Raw genomic sequence first — 14,181 nt, 5'->3', positions numbered from 1 at the left:
AAGAAGCACATTTTGTCACAAATCTTCACATTCTTTGAAATCTTTCACATTTTGTTGCATTTAAATTGAAAAGTCGAATGAATTTTGATGAGATTTTAAGTGACAGGCCAACACAAAGAAGTGCACAGCATGGCCTGCATGTGTTGAGTCCCAGCAGTCAACTTTGTAGAAGGAGTTTTCACTTCAGTTGCAAGTCTTTTGAGGTTTGTCTCTACCAGCTTCACACATCCAAAAACTGGAATAGTTGCCAGTTCTTCTTTGCAAAAATAGACCAAACTAAGTGAGCATAAATCGAAAGCACTGACAACAATATTTACAGACTCTATTGATTATTACTAAATATGTGAGTGTGAAATTATAAAGTGACAAAATGGGAAACCATTTAAAATGTATACATTTAAAAGAATTTGTATGCCCCTTAGTGTTTGTATTTAAGTTAGATTTGTGTTCTGTTAGCTACTAAAATAAGAGAATAAAGCAAACATTGAAAAGAGTTTCATTTCTAAGCGTATAAAGTAACAGCATAAAACGTCTCTACAATAAACTGAAGTTCAAAAGTTACCATTTAAGGGCAGTCTGATTTTTATATAAAAACAACATTTTGAAACAAGTATTATTACTCTCCTGTGAACAGATAACGGCAATGTTTAGGTCTTGTTGCATATTTTACACATGATGTGAGGTCAACCCATAATAGGGGGATAATTGAGGAAAGCTACATATAGGATTCTCAAAGATCACTCAATACTTCAGGTCAGAAAATGTCCACTCATGAGCTCCTCTGAGGCAGCAAAACTTAGAAATACCAAAAGTTGACATTAAAATCTTACATAATCTATTATGGTTGTAAACTGCACAACTCAATGCCCCGGTGGCCTTCTTTATATCTGTGTGCTCTTGCAGTCAGCAATAAAAAGAGAACCGATTCATCCAGCAGACTAAATCACATTGTCAGTTTTATGACACAGAAGCTTTTAACAGCATTTTTTATGGTTTAGAAAGTAATTACCGGTAATGACACACAAATAGTAAGCAAGCCTTCTAGTACAAAGGGAGGGACATCAAGAAAGTTAGCCTTGGAAAAGTTTGGGAACAAAGATCCTTTGCTATGTGATGGAGCGAGAGCTGTGGTGGTTTGGTGGATTAAGAGATTTGTCTGGCAAGCTGGCAAGAAACCACAAATTTATTATCTCTCTGTAAAGTTTACATCTTGATAAAGCAAACTAAAATGACTTAAAAATAAAACAAAACACAAAAATGTTCCACATTACAGTTCTTACTCTTGTAAATATTTTCAATTGGCTGCCAGAGAAGATGCCAACGTCTTCTCCGTCTCTACGGAGACAGGAAAAACCTGTTGCTGTGAACCAAGATTCTGCAAACTGAACTAAGACTACAAAGCTTCTTCCATGCACAAAAAACAAGACAAACTTTGATGTTTGGAAATATTTAAATTTACGGAAAAGCAGAAACAGTGAGGGTGTGGAAACTCTTATTAGCAGCATGTCCATAAAGCAACCAATTGTAAGCTGGCTACAGAAGCACATAGCCTGACTAACATGAGCTTCTATAGAGCAGAATAGAAAAAGCTACACTATGTGACACAGCAAGCTTAAAACTTCCCCAGTTTGGACAAAGTTTTAGAAACATTTTTGTTTAATTCTGTATGCCAGGACTAAAATACATGATACAGATAGCTGTAATGATCAATGATTATTGCGATCTTGTTACATATTTGCTAAAAACTTTTTGTACAAACACTAACACCTTACAATCTCAAACAGACATATTAAAAACTAAACATCTAAATGTTTCTCCAACCACAGGAGAACCGGTAAGGTCTCAAGGATGAGAACAGTTAATGTTTATCCAAACTGAAGATAAAAGCACCCACAGTTCAAACACTTGAAACAGAAAGAATTTTCCACTTTGAAGGGAAATGAGTAAACTCAACACACTCGTGGAGTTCGGGAATGTGTGGACAGAAATTAAGTGGAAGTAGTTATAAAGATTTATTTTTTTTTTTCCCCCAGAGTCCTTGGAGAGCACATTTATGGAAATTCCCTTGTAAATTCATTTCTTCTAAGCAACTACAATGTGCGTCTCAGTCATACTGTTTCCATTTTATCACTAAAGCCATCAGAACTGTCCTACTTTGACGCCAGGATGACACAGCATTCCTTTCCCATGATCCATCCACACACGTCAGGCAGTGAGTGAAGATAGACCCCCTGAAACGGGACAGAACTGCTTTCCCACCATTTAGTGTTTAGATACTTGAGCCTCAGCTTTAGCAAATCTAACCAGCACAAAATTAAATATGATTCAAGAAAACTGCTAAAATGAGTAAATAAGAGTTACTCCGGTAAATGCCAGACAAATGAATCCATTAATATTCTCCAGTAGAAGGAATAGGAAATTGAAGGGCCACATTATGAGCTATGATTGTTAAGGGGTGGATAATTGGATGAACTCAATTATTTAATGTAGTTGGTAATCAGCATTAAATGTGATTTATTGGCTGTGAGTCACAGCAGTCATTTCATATTACTGAAACTGTATATTATCTACCAGAAGATCACTAAATTTGATATAGTATTTTTTCCATAGTTTTGTTTTTCAATGCAGGTCAGTTCAACCCAATCAAAGATTAATTATACACATTGCTGGTCTAAAGCCTTAGATGTTAGTTAAAACATTAATTGTGAAATCAGGAATTTAGGACATTTTAAATTCAATAACAACATTGTGTAACGGATTTCAACACATTTTTTCTTATGATTAAGACAGCCAGTTGTATTTCTTTCTTCTTCTAGGAAATGCGACTCCACTTCCCAGCTACGAGACAATGGTATTGTAATCAGCATCCTGTTTGTAGAGTCTGACAGGATTTTTGGTAAGTGTCACAGCAGTTTGAAAATTGGACAAATCTGCAGTGCACTGGTTGCCTCGCAGCAAAAACATCCTGGGCTCCTGTTTTGGCGGAGCTGGTATCTGCTCCATGACCATATTGGGTTTTCTGTGGGTATTCCAGTCTCAGCCTGCATATTATATTAATTGGAGGCTCTCAGTTGCCCTTCGGGGAGTGAGAACATGGATAGTTGTTTGTCTTCTGTATCTGATGACCCCACCTTACAATGTGGGAATAATAGGAATAATTGATGTGCTCCAATGCTTTTTTATCAGAACCCTTATCTAAAGTTTGATCATTATGAATGCTGGAAGGATGGACAGTTTTTAAAAACTAAACTCCGACTCTAACATGAGTCAGTGTGTCACTTTGGCGGAAGACCCAAGTACAAGCAAGAGGCAGGAAAGATCATCCTGAAGTAAAATGTTGACAATAATAGACGGAAAACAGTCACAAAAAAGCAGCTAACACGAAGGGAAACTAATAAAAAGCAAACCATCTGTGGTAGCATGACAACTCAACAAAGACATAGACTGTGAGGAGCGATTCCTGGAATATTGAACAAATGAGTTTAATAACCAAGCTTTATGCAACAGTGGGTGAAAAGGAACTGGTGTACTGAGTAAAAATGGCAAGTAAGCAAGGATGAATACAGGAAAACAGATGTTGGAAAAAGCTGAACATAATTAAATAAACAAAGTCAAAAACATAAGGATTCACTGAACATGCAAACAGTGAAAACGCTGGTGATAAAACTAAGTCTTTCTGATTGTGACACCCCATATACAACTAAGAGACAATAACATAATTAATATTCAAAAGATGCCACGTTTTCATGGTATGACGGACTTTGAACCAAAACTGAAAAGTATAATGTAATCCTTTTTTTTAAAACCAAAAACAACTGCTGATAAAATAATTTAAACAAGATTTTAGCTCCAGCATGTATATTTATGAATAATATTTAAATGTTATAAATGTTTAAATGCATGCATATACTGTTTATAAAATGACCTCTGATATTAATAGTTTTTTTAGTGAGTGCGCTTGTCGCATAGAATATTTCACCATTTTCTTAGTTTGCACAAAAATACTAACAGACTTTCTTGTAACATTCAGAAATATTTTGAAAATGGCTCCCTTTTTCTATCATATTTGTAGAGACAGGTGGAGGAGGGGCAGTACTGTGTTACACCGTGGTCCATGAAACTGGAGAAAACTCTCTTCACTCCAGTGCTTTTCCTGGAATCTCATTAAAAACGACTTTAAAGTGTAGGAATCATGTGACGGACAACTTTTACTCCGCTGAAACTAAACTTTTTAAGAGCTTGGTTACTGCCTCCTGATGACTTATAATTTATGTTCCTCAGCTGAAATCAGCTATCAATACACTATGTGTTCTTCTAAAGATGGCAAAGTAAACATAGGAGCAAACAGAAGCATATTTACATAAAGCAGTTTTAAATAAAGCTCAGTTTGAGTGGTTCTTCCAGTTATGAGGCAAATACAATTCAAACATTCCCTTTCACTTGCTCTTGCTTCTGGTCAGCCATGTTTGAACAGGTAACTATTAAATAACATCACTTGGAACTAATTATAAGTTTTCTTACAGCATTTCCAATTGAACTTAGTTACTTCTGGAAAAAGCGAAGCAACGCTGCTCGACTGTAACTTAACCTTCATTGATGTGTCTATTCGTCTTCATGACAAAAGTAAAAAGATATTCTAATTTAGCTCCAGAACCTTGTATTGTAACTTAAAATATATATATAAAGGATAGACAGATACATAGGCATTCAAACAATTTTCTAGCATCTGTTTTTTTAAACAAACAGACTAATTTAATCTATTTCCTGCTGATAGTTGGACACGGATTTTCTGTTGCTAAGCTATTTCACATGCAAAATCAACTAAAACAAACACTGTTGCTATACCACAGTCTATCAAGAAGATTTAGAAACTGTTTTATTATTGTTACAAGAGATGCCTAAAAAAATAGAAACTGTTGCCTATTAAGCTTAACTTGACTAGCTTTAACTGATCATCTTGGGTTTCCTGGAAAGGAAACCCTTTGGGGTTGAACAAACAGAAGCGCTATGGCAACACCTCCTGTTTTTCCACCGTGTTTTCTGAGTTTTGATGTCATTTCTTCAGATTAATGATAGTGCTAACAATGACAATCAAGCAGACTGCCAAATGAGGTTAAAAGTCACTGAAAATTGCTGGCACTGCAGAGGATATACTGACATGGAGACAATATATTTGTCCATTGTAAGAGTTTTCTTTTTTTATTTCCCAATCAGTCAGCTCAATAAAATAAGATTCTCTAACATTCCCTAGAAGGAGTGATTAAGTTTATCCCATCAGCCAAAGTAAAAATAGTCACTGAATTTTATGTCCCAAAGATCTCTCTGACATTTTCCTTCCATAAATCTCTGGCAAATATACGTCACATAAATTGGGGTAATTGCCAGAAGCAGAGTACACAAGCTGATGCCGACGGCTTCTAGCTGAAATCCACAGTCTAACTTGAAAAATGTAATTTGTCACATAAAACAACAATTATACAACTGATCCTTAAGGAAGCCTTAAGATTTTTCTCTATGTAAATGTTGATGCTGCTTCATAAGATGATGAGTGCATCTCAAAATTTTAGATGTGCATAGAATATAGTTAAAAGGTTAAAGAGAGATTTCAGCTGAAAGTCCAATAATCAGTGAGAGGCAGCATATTCTTAGTTTTGAACTTTTACTGTACATATCGACATCGGATTTATTAAATGAGCTCAATAAATGTCACCACCAATAGACATATTTTGCTTCCTAATGCAGGTGTTTGTATTACAAATAAGTTTAGTCTAAACAGAGACTCTGGGCTGGCTGGAGCGGTGATTTCTTTTGTGTGTTTTCTCTCTAAAATATATCTTTTATGTTAACAATCTGAACCAGCATCATAAATATACCGAAAGCTAGTTTTTGTTAATCTGGTGGTTCCCCAGTTTGTTGCTGCACTTTTGAGAAATTGATTCAGCAGGAAGTTAATTTCTTAAATGTTTTTTTTTTATTCACACTGTAATCCAAAATTTGTTTTTTTCTGTTCTGGTCAACTGTGATGCAATTAATAAATGCCAACAAATATGGGATCCATTTTATTAGCACATTTACAGTCACTGGCAGTCTTAGTAGTAAACTTTGACAAATAAATTCAAGTATCTCCTTCAACCTTTAATCCTCTGTGGCCAGAAATAGAAGAGAACTGGACTTCAACTAGATACACAATTTAATAATAGAAATGAGGCCATTGACGCAATCACTGTCTTTATGCTTGCACAGTGATGTACAAAGTCATCCAGCAAATGCTCTCATTCACAATCATTTACAGTCTAAATACTCAGCTCTTCTCATATGAGCTCTGTGCTCACATGAGGAAACCCAGAGCAATGCTGGCAAAATGTGTGATGATAAAGGTTATGAAGACACGGTGACATAAAAAATTTGAAGTGAAAAGAGGAAATGAAATAAACTGCTACTTTACACATAGTAATAAGACTATGACTTGTCAAATAATCCTACCAGACAGTGACAGAGAATACAGAGGAAGAAAATATTTTTGCTCTAAACATTTTATCAAGATGGGAAACAGCAGTGTTGCATCCCAATAATGCCAGTGTATTCCCAAGTAGGCTATCCAAGGTCACGGTTCCTCCTTCTTCCTGGCAGCACAAACACATAACTTTTACGATACGTTGTGTGCTAAACGCTTGTTTGTGATAAATCTATGCTGGTAGTTGATGTTGTATATGTCATCAACCAAGTTTAACTGAATAATCTGAGTACTTTCTTTACACAGCTATTTTGTTGTTTCAAAGGTGGAAACGTTAGGATCTATTAATCTTTAGAACCACCGATAGCTTAGGGAAGTGACTGTACAGTAATTCTCACAAAAGTTAACAACTGAAAAGTATTGCTATAATCTTGTCAGAAATTTCTACCCCTCTAAATCTATATTTTATTAAAAAATGTTCATTTTTTTTTTTTCATTTATGCCTCAGAGTAAGTAGGAATTTTTTTTAAATTTAAATTAGAACGAATGCTTTTCCTAGCTGTCAAAGAAGTCACAACTTGTCAAGTGCATCTTGAGGGCTGGAACTTTACTCGTTTGCTAAGACATTAGCTCAAATGAAACTTCTGGACTGCACACACAGAAGCTGTAACATTAGAGTTTTCAAAACAAAATGATTTGGTTTTTCATTGTTTTATTTTTTGTACTTTCCACACTTAATAGTAACATTAAATATATGAATGTAGCTCAGTATAATAATTACAAGGAAAATTATTGTTGGTAAAACTGTTTATTTGGTCAGGATTGCTCTTTGTGATCGTTTTTGGTGTTATTTTGACTCACTATGGACTAAAAAAAACCAAAACAACAAAAACAATGCAGGTCATCTGTAATGGTTTTACTTTTCTGACGTCAAATAATTACAGTAATTATCATTTGAGGTCATACAAGTTATGTTTTTTTTAATCAGACTACTATGCATTGGCATCAAACTAGCTAGCTAGGTAACTAGCTTAGCATCTGAAGACTAGCCAGCTACATTTTCTACCTTCATCATGGAAAACATTGTGAAGATTTTCATCTGTGCAACGAGAAATATATAAAAAAATACTAGATAATTTTGTAAGTAAATCTAAAAATAAGGTTGGAATTTTAGAAGATAACCGCCAAGCTACATTTCAGCTCAGAGAATCGGAGAATGCCCATTTTCCTATTTTATTTTACTGACTTAGTCATCATTTTAATTTGACAAAGCCAGATTGTATATATTTGTAATGATTTACACAGACTTTGTGGAGCTTCAAGTGGGTCTACTCTATACAATGGACCACTTCTAGAAAGGGAAGATTAATTTTAAGAAAAGGCTCCAAATGTTTCCATAACTCCAATGATAACATCCTGAAAACCACTAACCTCCTACTCAAAACACCATCCTCATTATCAGAGGCACCCGCAATATTTACCACTGATCTTCTCAACTTGCTGCAGTATTGCTTGTAATCTTCATCATCTTAATTGAGATCACAATCATCAAACTCACTGGCGTGCAGCAGCACCTAATTTCAGCTTTAGTCATTCACAAAAACAATACAACTAAAACAATCTGAATCCCACACCACATAACCACAGCAGCTCTGTGACTCCTCACTGTATTTTTGTTTATAACTCTGCTTAACAAGCTTGTCAAATGGTGAGTAAAGGCTGCTTCAAATAAAATAAAGCTAAACCACAAAACTATTTAATACATAGCTTCTCTACCCATGGGCAAGCAAGCACAAAACACTATTCAAAGTCCTGCCATGAAAGAGAAATGGGTCACCACACTGTAAAAAACTCTGCTTTAAAATGTCCCAAGTTACAGTGCAGCGTCTGTGTGAATTATATATTTTAGGCTGTGGGTCTTGAAGCTCTTACTCAAAAGTTAAACCAGAAGGTCTTCTGTGGAGTGATTTGTAAAACCACATCACATGTAATTGTGTTTTTATCCCCACATTTCAGAGGTAGAACTTCAAATTTACAAAGCCAGAGCACATTGTAGCACCATCCAAATATCCTCCACTGGAATGGACTGCTCAGCAGTGACAAGGGATAATAATCAAGTCATTCATAAACTACAAAACATAACATAACCTTTGGGATTATTCCATATGAATCTGGGTCACTGATCACAAATATTTGGTTTATCCTGCCTGTCTAGGAGATTAACTGTCCTGGTGGGAAGTGTGAGAAACAATGTCTGGGACATATACACTATGTAGACTAATACATTCAAGAAGAGCAATGTGCAAATATGTCATAAACTAACAAAACCTTGTATGTTTACAGTGCAAAATAAGGGAGGAGCCCTGGTGTATTCAGAAATCTTGTGTGGTGTTCAAAAGCTTCTCTGATATTTAAGACATGCAGCAGAGCACAATATAGCATGTGTGTACTTCTCTTTTCTGCTGTAGAGGCCAGTACTTTCCACAGGAAATCCTCAGTCACAGAGGTGGAACCAACCCAAACAGAGGTGGAGGTTTACCGTCTCCTTAGCCCAACACCTTCAGACATCCATGGACACATACTAACTTTAGCATTATGGCTTTAAAAGATAGACACACTCACTAAGTATTTTGTGTGATTACACAGGGAATCCTTATGAATTGATACCCAGTTCTTAAAATAGGCAAAAGAAAGTTTTGTCGTATTTCATCCATGTTAAGGTCCTTTCAGTAATCTTGCAAGAAATATTTACAGTTTTACAAAAATCTACTGTTAATTATGTTAAGTCTGTATATGGCCACTGCTTGTTCGGCTTTTCCCCTCCTCATGTGCCATCTGAGCTGGAACACCTATGGTCCTCTTGGGGTGAAACCCAGCCTAGATTTTCTCTTGGTTTATTTCTGCCCTTATACAGTCAACATGAATCAGTTCCCATTTCTGGCTTCATGAGCTGCATCATTACATATTAAACCAGGCTTTTATTAAAATCTTCATATGGTATTTAAATTATATGTTTATGTACTGCATGGTAAAACTTTCATCTGTACTACAAGAGAACCAATTTCTATGTTTTACAAGCTGTTTTAATACAAAAAACAAAACAAATGTAAACACATTCTGCTGAATTAATTTCAGAGAAATATGCTTTGAAAAATGGGGGAAAGTCATGAATCAGACACAAATAAACATCCACACTTTATACAATGTAGAACTACAAGCTGGATAGTGCATCACCAACAAATTACCTTTAGATTCCATCTTTACTATTGTATCAATACAAAACAAAATGAGTAATGAACAAGTAAATAAATAAATCTTACCATTTCCTGTTAGTTAAAATTCAACAAAGCTCTTTGCATTCTAAGATTAAATCTAGGCCACAACATCATTATCCCATCATGTCATTTAGTAATTTAGTCAAGTTCCTAACCCTCTGAGAACTGCTGTACAAAAATATCACAACTATTACTAGCAAAGTTTGGAGTTTGTGCTTGAATGAGGTTCTGTTGCTGCAACTTGTGGATAAATCTGCCCTCCAGTTTGGTTGAAGAGGAATTTAAACATTCAGACAAGTTTTGGTTTTTGATTCCTACACGGCAGATTGTTGCATCCTCACAGTAGATTCACAGTTCATAAATAACCACTACCTAAATTTCATTCAAGTTTGTGGTTCCAACATGACAAAATGCTAAAATGTGGCTACACATTTCAATCAGTGTTTTATTTTATTATATCAAAACTATAAAATCTGTTAAAAAAAAAAAAGAAGAAGTTTTGCTTCACAAACTTTGACCAACTAGCACAAACCATAAATACAAGTATTCTCCCTCCTAAGGTCTGGGGCAAGAGTAAAAAACTCTTGGTAGAAAGGGTTCAGAAAAAAAAAAAAAACATTAAAGAAGGCAGACTAGAAAGCCTGCATGGCAACTATGTCAAATACACAGAAGCTGCTAATGCCTAAAGCCATCACAAACCCTTCAATGTCATCATTTGTTCTTTTTTGTGTTTTCATCCTCCAGGTCATTTGGTCACCAGTGTGCCAAAGACACATGGCTATATTTACACCACAGCTAAAAAAAAAAATGCCATGATAATAAACAAATCTTTGAAACACTTCCAGAGTAATTTGCATGGCTAACAACTTGACTCTCTTCACTGCACAAAAACGGTTTGATACATTCCTCTGCAAAAACTGCTGCACGCAGAAACATGTCAGCAAGGTCTTGATGTTTTTCTCATCAAAACTGCATTAGGGTGCATTTAACCACATTTCAGCAGACTGTGGTTAGTGATGGTGTGATAGTGCATTTTCTAATGACATAGAAAAAGGAAGTAACAGGCATTTTAAAACATTGACAGAGAAAAATACAGATATGAAATAAACCAGTAAGTGCTTCAATACAGGAGAAAATATGAAGTATGTTCGAGCAGGACTATTAAAGGATTTAGAAGCCATGAAAAAACGGAACTGCCCAAATGAACATCAACAAAAGCATGATAAAGCATGGAAGTCGAAACTTGTGAACCAAGTTCTAACCTGTGAGGATGGCTGTGATTGGCGGCGTGAAGTTTTCTGATGACCTCCTCACTGAAGTCAAAATGAACTCTTCCTCTGGCACAAGGTGAACGCCGGTACATTTCCCCGACACAAGCACACACTCATGCACACACTACCCTGCACATATCATCACATATGTAACCAAAAACATGTCAAACTAATCCTAAAGCATCCCAAACCACCCAACGTCACACGTTCACACACACAGTTCCAGTAGCGATAACTGCAAAGTAGAGTCGTGGATACACAACTCTGATGTCTGTGCTAAAAAAACTCATTGAGTCCAGTAATACGTGACTCAGGCATGCTCCGTGACATTCACACAACTGTTACCTATAAACCCTTTGTAAAAGAAAAGTTTCTCAGCAGATCATCCATTGGCCACCCTGTCCGTGGTGCTAAACATGCAGCAAATAGGTGTCCGTACATCTTCTCCACACACTCGATCTCCTGTTACACACAACAATGTCAGCAGCAATCCACACGTCACATCACGGAACTCTTTCATCCCGTTTTACACTTGGTCACACTCCTCTCTCTCTCTCTCTCTCTCTCTGAGCTCTCTTTACGGACTCTTCTCCTCGTCACAGACTTTACTTCCTCCCCATGCTGCGTGTGTGTGTATGCGTGTGTGTCTGTGTGTCTATGGGGAGCTCTGTTCCCTTCAGGCGACCCGGCAGAGTTTGGCAGGAAGCTTTAAATTGCGGAGTGGAGTTGCTGGAGAGGAGTCATAACTCATCCACTGCTGACAGCCTTTAATTAATCCTGTATCAATGTAGTACACACAGAAGAGCAAGTCAAAACAGAAGTGACCAAACTGTGGTGAGATAAGAGTTAATTTCCCCATAAAATTGCTTCTCACAGGATTAAAATAGTCTACTGAACAGTACATTGAGTACAAAATGGGATTGTTTCTTATGACGGAACATTATAGATAAAACATTTTTGGCAGTAATTTATGAATAATGACTTGAATTTTAAGGGATAGTTTATGATTTACTTTGTAAAATGTTGTTTAATGGCTTCTGATTATTTTTGTTTGCTTTGATAAAAAAAAGAAGTCAGGCTCCACCCAGTGTCTTATAAATCCATATCAGCGTCCAAATACGTTGTTTTGAGTACAGCTTGACAAATTGTTAGAATATCAACATTTAAATAAAAAGGTCCAACAAAGGCTCATCTGTTTGTTGGGAATCTGATATCTAGATGTAAATACAGATAAATAAAAAGTATGATTTTTTTATTTATTTATTATTTTTAACTCTTTCCAAATGCCTTAAGACACATTAAATATACTGCTCAAAAATAAAGGGAACATTTCACTTTAATTTTGTGTGTGGCTCCAAATCCAGGCCTCCATTGGTTAATAAATTTGCTTTCCATTGATGATTTTTGTGTGATTTTGTTGTCAGCACATTCAACTTTGTACAGAACAAAGTATTCAATGAGAATATTTCATTCATTCAGATCTAGGATGTGTTATTTGAGTGTCCCCTTTATTTTTTTGAGCAGTGTATAAAATGCTAGAACCAGCTTCTTAGTACCTACAGTAGCAACGTCACAATTTGCAAACATTAATTGCTTAATTTACTAAATATATATATTTTACAATACAAATAAAAATTTCAAATTTATTTTGTTTTGTTCCAGGATTCAAACAGGGAGGTTGGTATTAACAACCAAGTCCACCTTAAATGTCATTCTGTGTGAAAACTAGGTGGCATCTGGTGTCATCTCAGGGGGCCGCAGTGCCTGTTCACATGAAAGGGTACGGAAACCAACAAGACCTCAGTTTATGAAAAGTACACTTGTGATAAATAGCAGCACATGACAAAATATGCTAATAAAATGTTCTATAATCACAGTAAAGCTTAAATATAAAAATCAAAGAGCCAAACTGACACAAATCTCATTCGCGTCAGTTTTGATATATAGAGCTCCTAATTTCCAACATTAAAAAATTAAGCATGCAAAATAAATTATGTCTAAACCTTTACTTCATATTTCTTTTATTTTATTAGTATCATTGTGTTTGATGAAAATCTGGCGTCATCTGCATACAATTTTAAAAACATGAAAAGCAGATCGTATAAAATATTAACCTGAACGCTGACTCACAGGCACCTGAATAATTGAGCAAGTGGAGAAACTGCTTCAAGATAATAAAAGTGAGGGAGAAAACTTTTTTTTTATTACCCTATTGTTTATTCAAACAGTTGTGACCACTGGGCTCAAAGCAATAGTTTAAATTTTGGAACCTTGATTCTATTTTTTTCTTTTATCTTTCAAACTAATATTAAAAACAAATGCTAAATTGTAATCTCATTCTAAATTGTATTGAGTTTCAGGATGCAGGCTCCTCAAGCTTAACCTTTCTGCAGCAGAATGTGCACGAGCAGGACTCATAAATTCATATTCTTACCTCAAATAAAATGTGACACTGGTTGAGTGAGAAAGTGTTTTACGTTTCACATCTTTCAAGAGGAGGTAATTAAGCTCCGTAGGAAAACCATCCTGAGTAACAACCCGAGGTGTTTCTCAAAACCAACAACACGACAGGACAAGCCAGCTGCCACATCACTTAACTAAGAATGACTCAGATGGATGACACATTAGACAGGCACTCAGACAACCACACAATGGGAGGAGTCCAATCGCAGAGACCGAAACCTGAATAGCCACTACGTACATGGCAGCTCAACCCGCTGCTTGTAAATGCACACTAGCAAGAAGATATGGTAGCCACAGGGCATCCTGCACACAATGTGGAAGAAAGAAAAGACACCTCCCATTAATGTCTGAAACAGAAACCCAAGGTAGAGAACATATAGAAAGTCTTTCACTTCACTTATTTATAATTTTTTGTGTTCTTATGCAGTATTTATGACAGCCCTGGAGGATAAAGACTTCCGGGAAGTTCAATAGTTTCTTTTTCTGCAATCATTGTGTGACTTTTTCTTTATCTAACAACAGTTCTTGTGGTTGTGATGACCATTTGTAGCTAAACATTTTGTAAATAAATGTTTGAGTTAAAATCTGCACTTTTGAATATTCTGTTAACAAGGCTTGATCTTAAAAATATCAGACATTTCACCATTTTTGACTTTTCAGATTAATTATTACCATTTCTGACATGTGAATGTTTTAATATGGTTTCTATGCATTATGG

General features: G+C 35.7%; 1 protein-coding gene across 1 annotated transcript in view; it reads right to left on the bottom strand.

Annotated features, from left to right (window-relative positions):
- Positions 1–11,625, bottom strand: part of LOC103132575 (cAMP-specific 3',5'-cyclic phosphodiesterase 4B-like) — a 20,026-nt gene extending 8,401 nt beyond the window's left edge. The window contains exon 1 of the mRNA XM_007544390.2: positions 10,992–11,625. Within this exon, the coding sequence (XP_007544452.1) occupies positions 10,992–11,092 (101 nt within the window). The 5' untranslated portion in view covers positions 11,093–11,625. The remainder of the gene's footprint in view (positions 1–10,991) is intronic.
- Between the last annotated feature and the right edge of the window lie 2,556 nt (positions 11,626–14,181).

Source organism: Poecilia formosa, unplaced genomic scaffold (assembly GCF_000485575.1).
Source record: "Poecilia formosa unplaced genomic scaffold, Poecilia_formosa-5.1.2 Scaffold1136, whole genome shotgun sequence".
Taxonomy (NCBI): Eukaryota; Metazoa; Chordata; class Actinopteri; order Cyprinodontiformes; family Poeciliidae; genus Poecilia; species Poecilia formosa.
The sequence above is the reverse complement of the archived record's forward strand: the minus strand, read 5'-3'. Positions and strand labels throughout refer to the sequence as shown.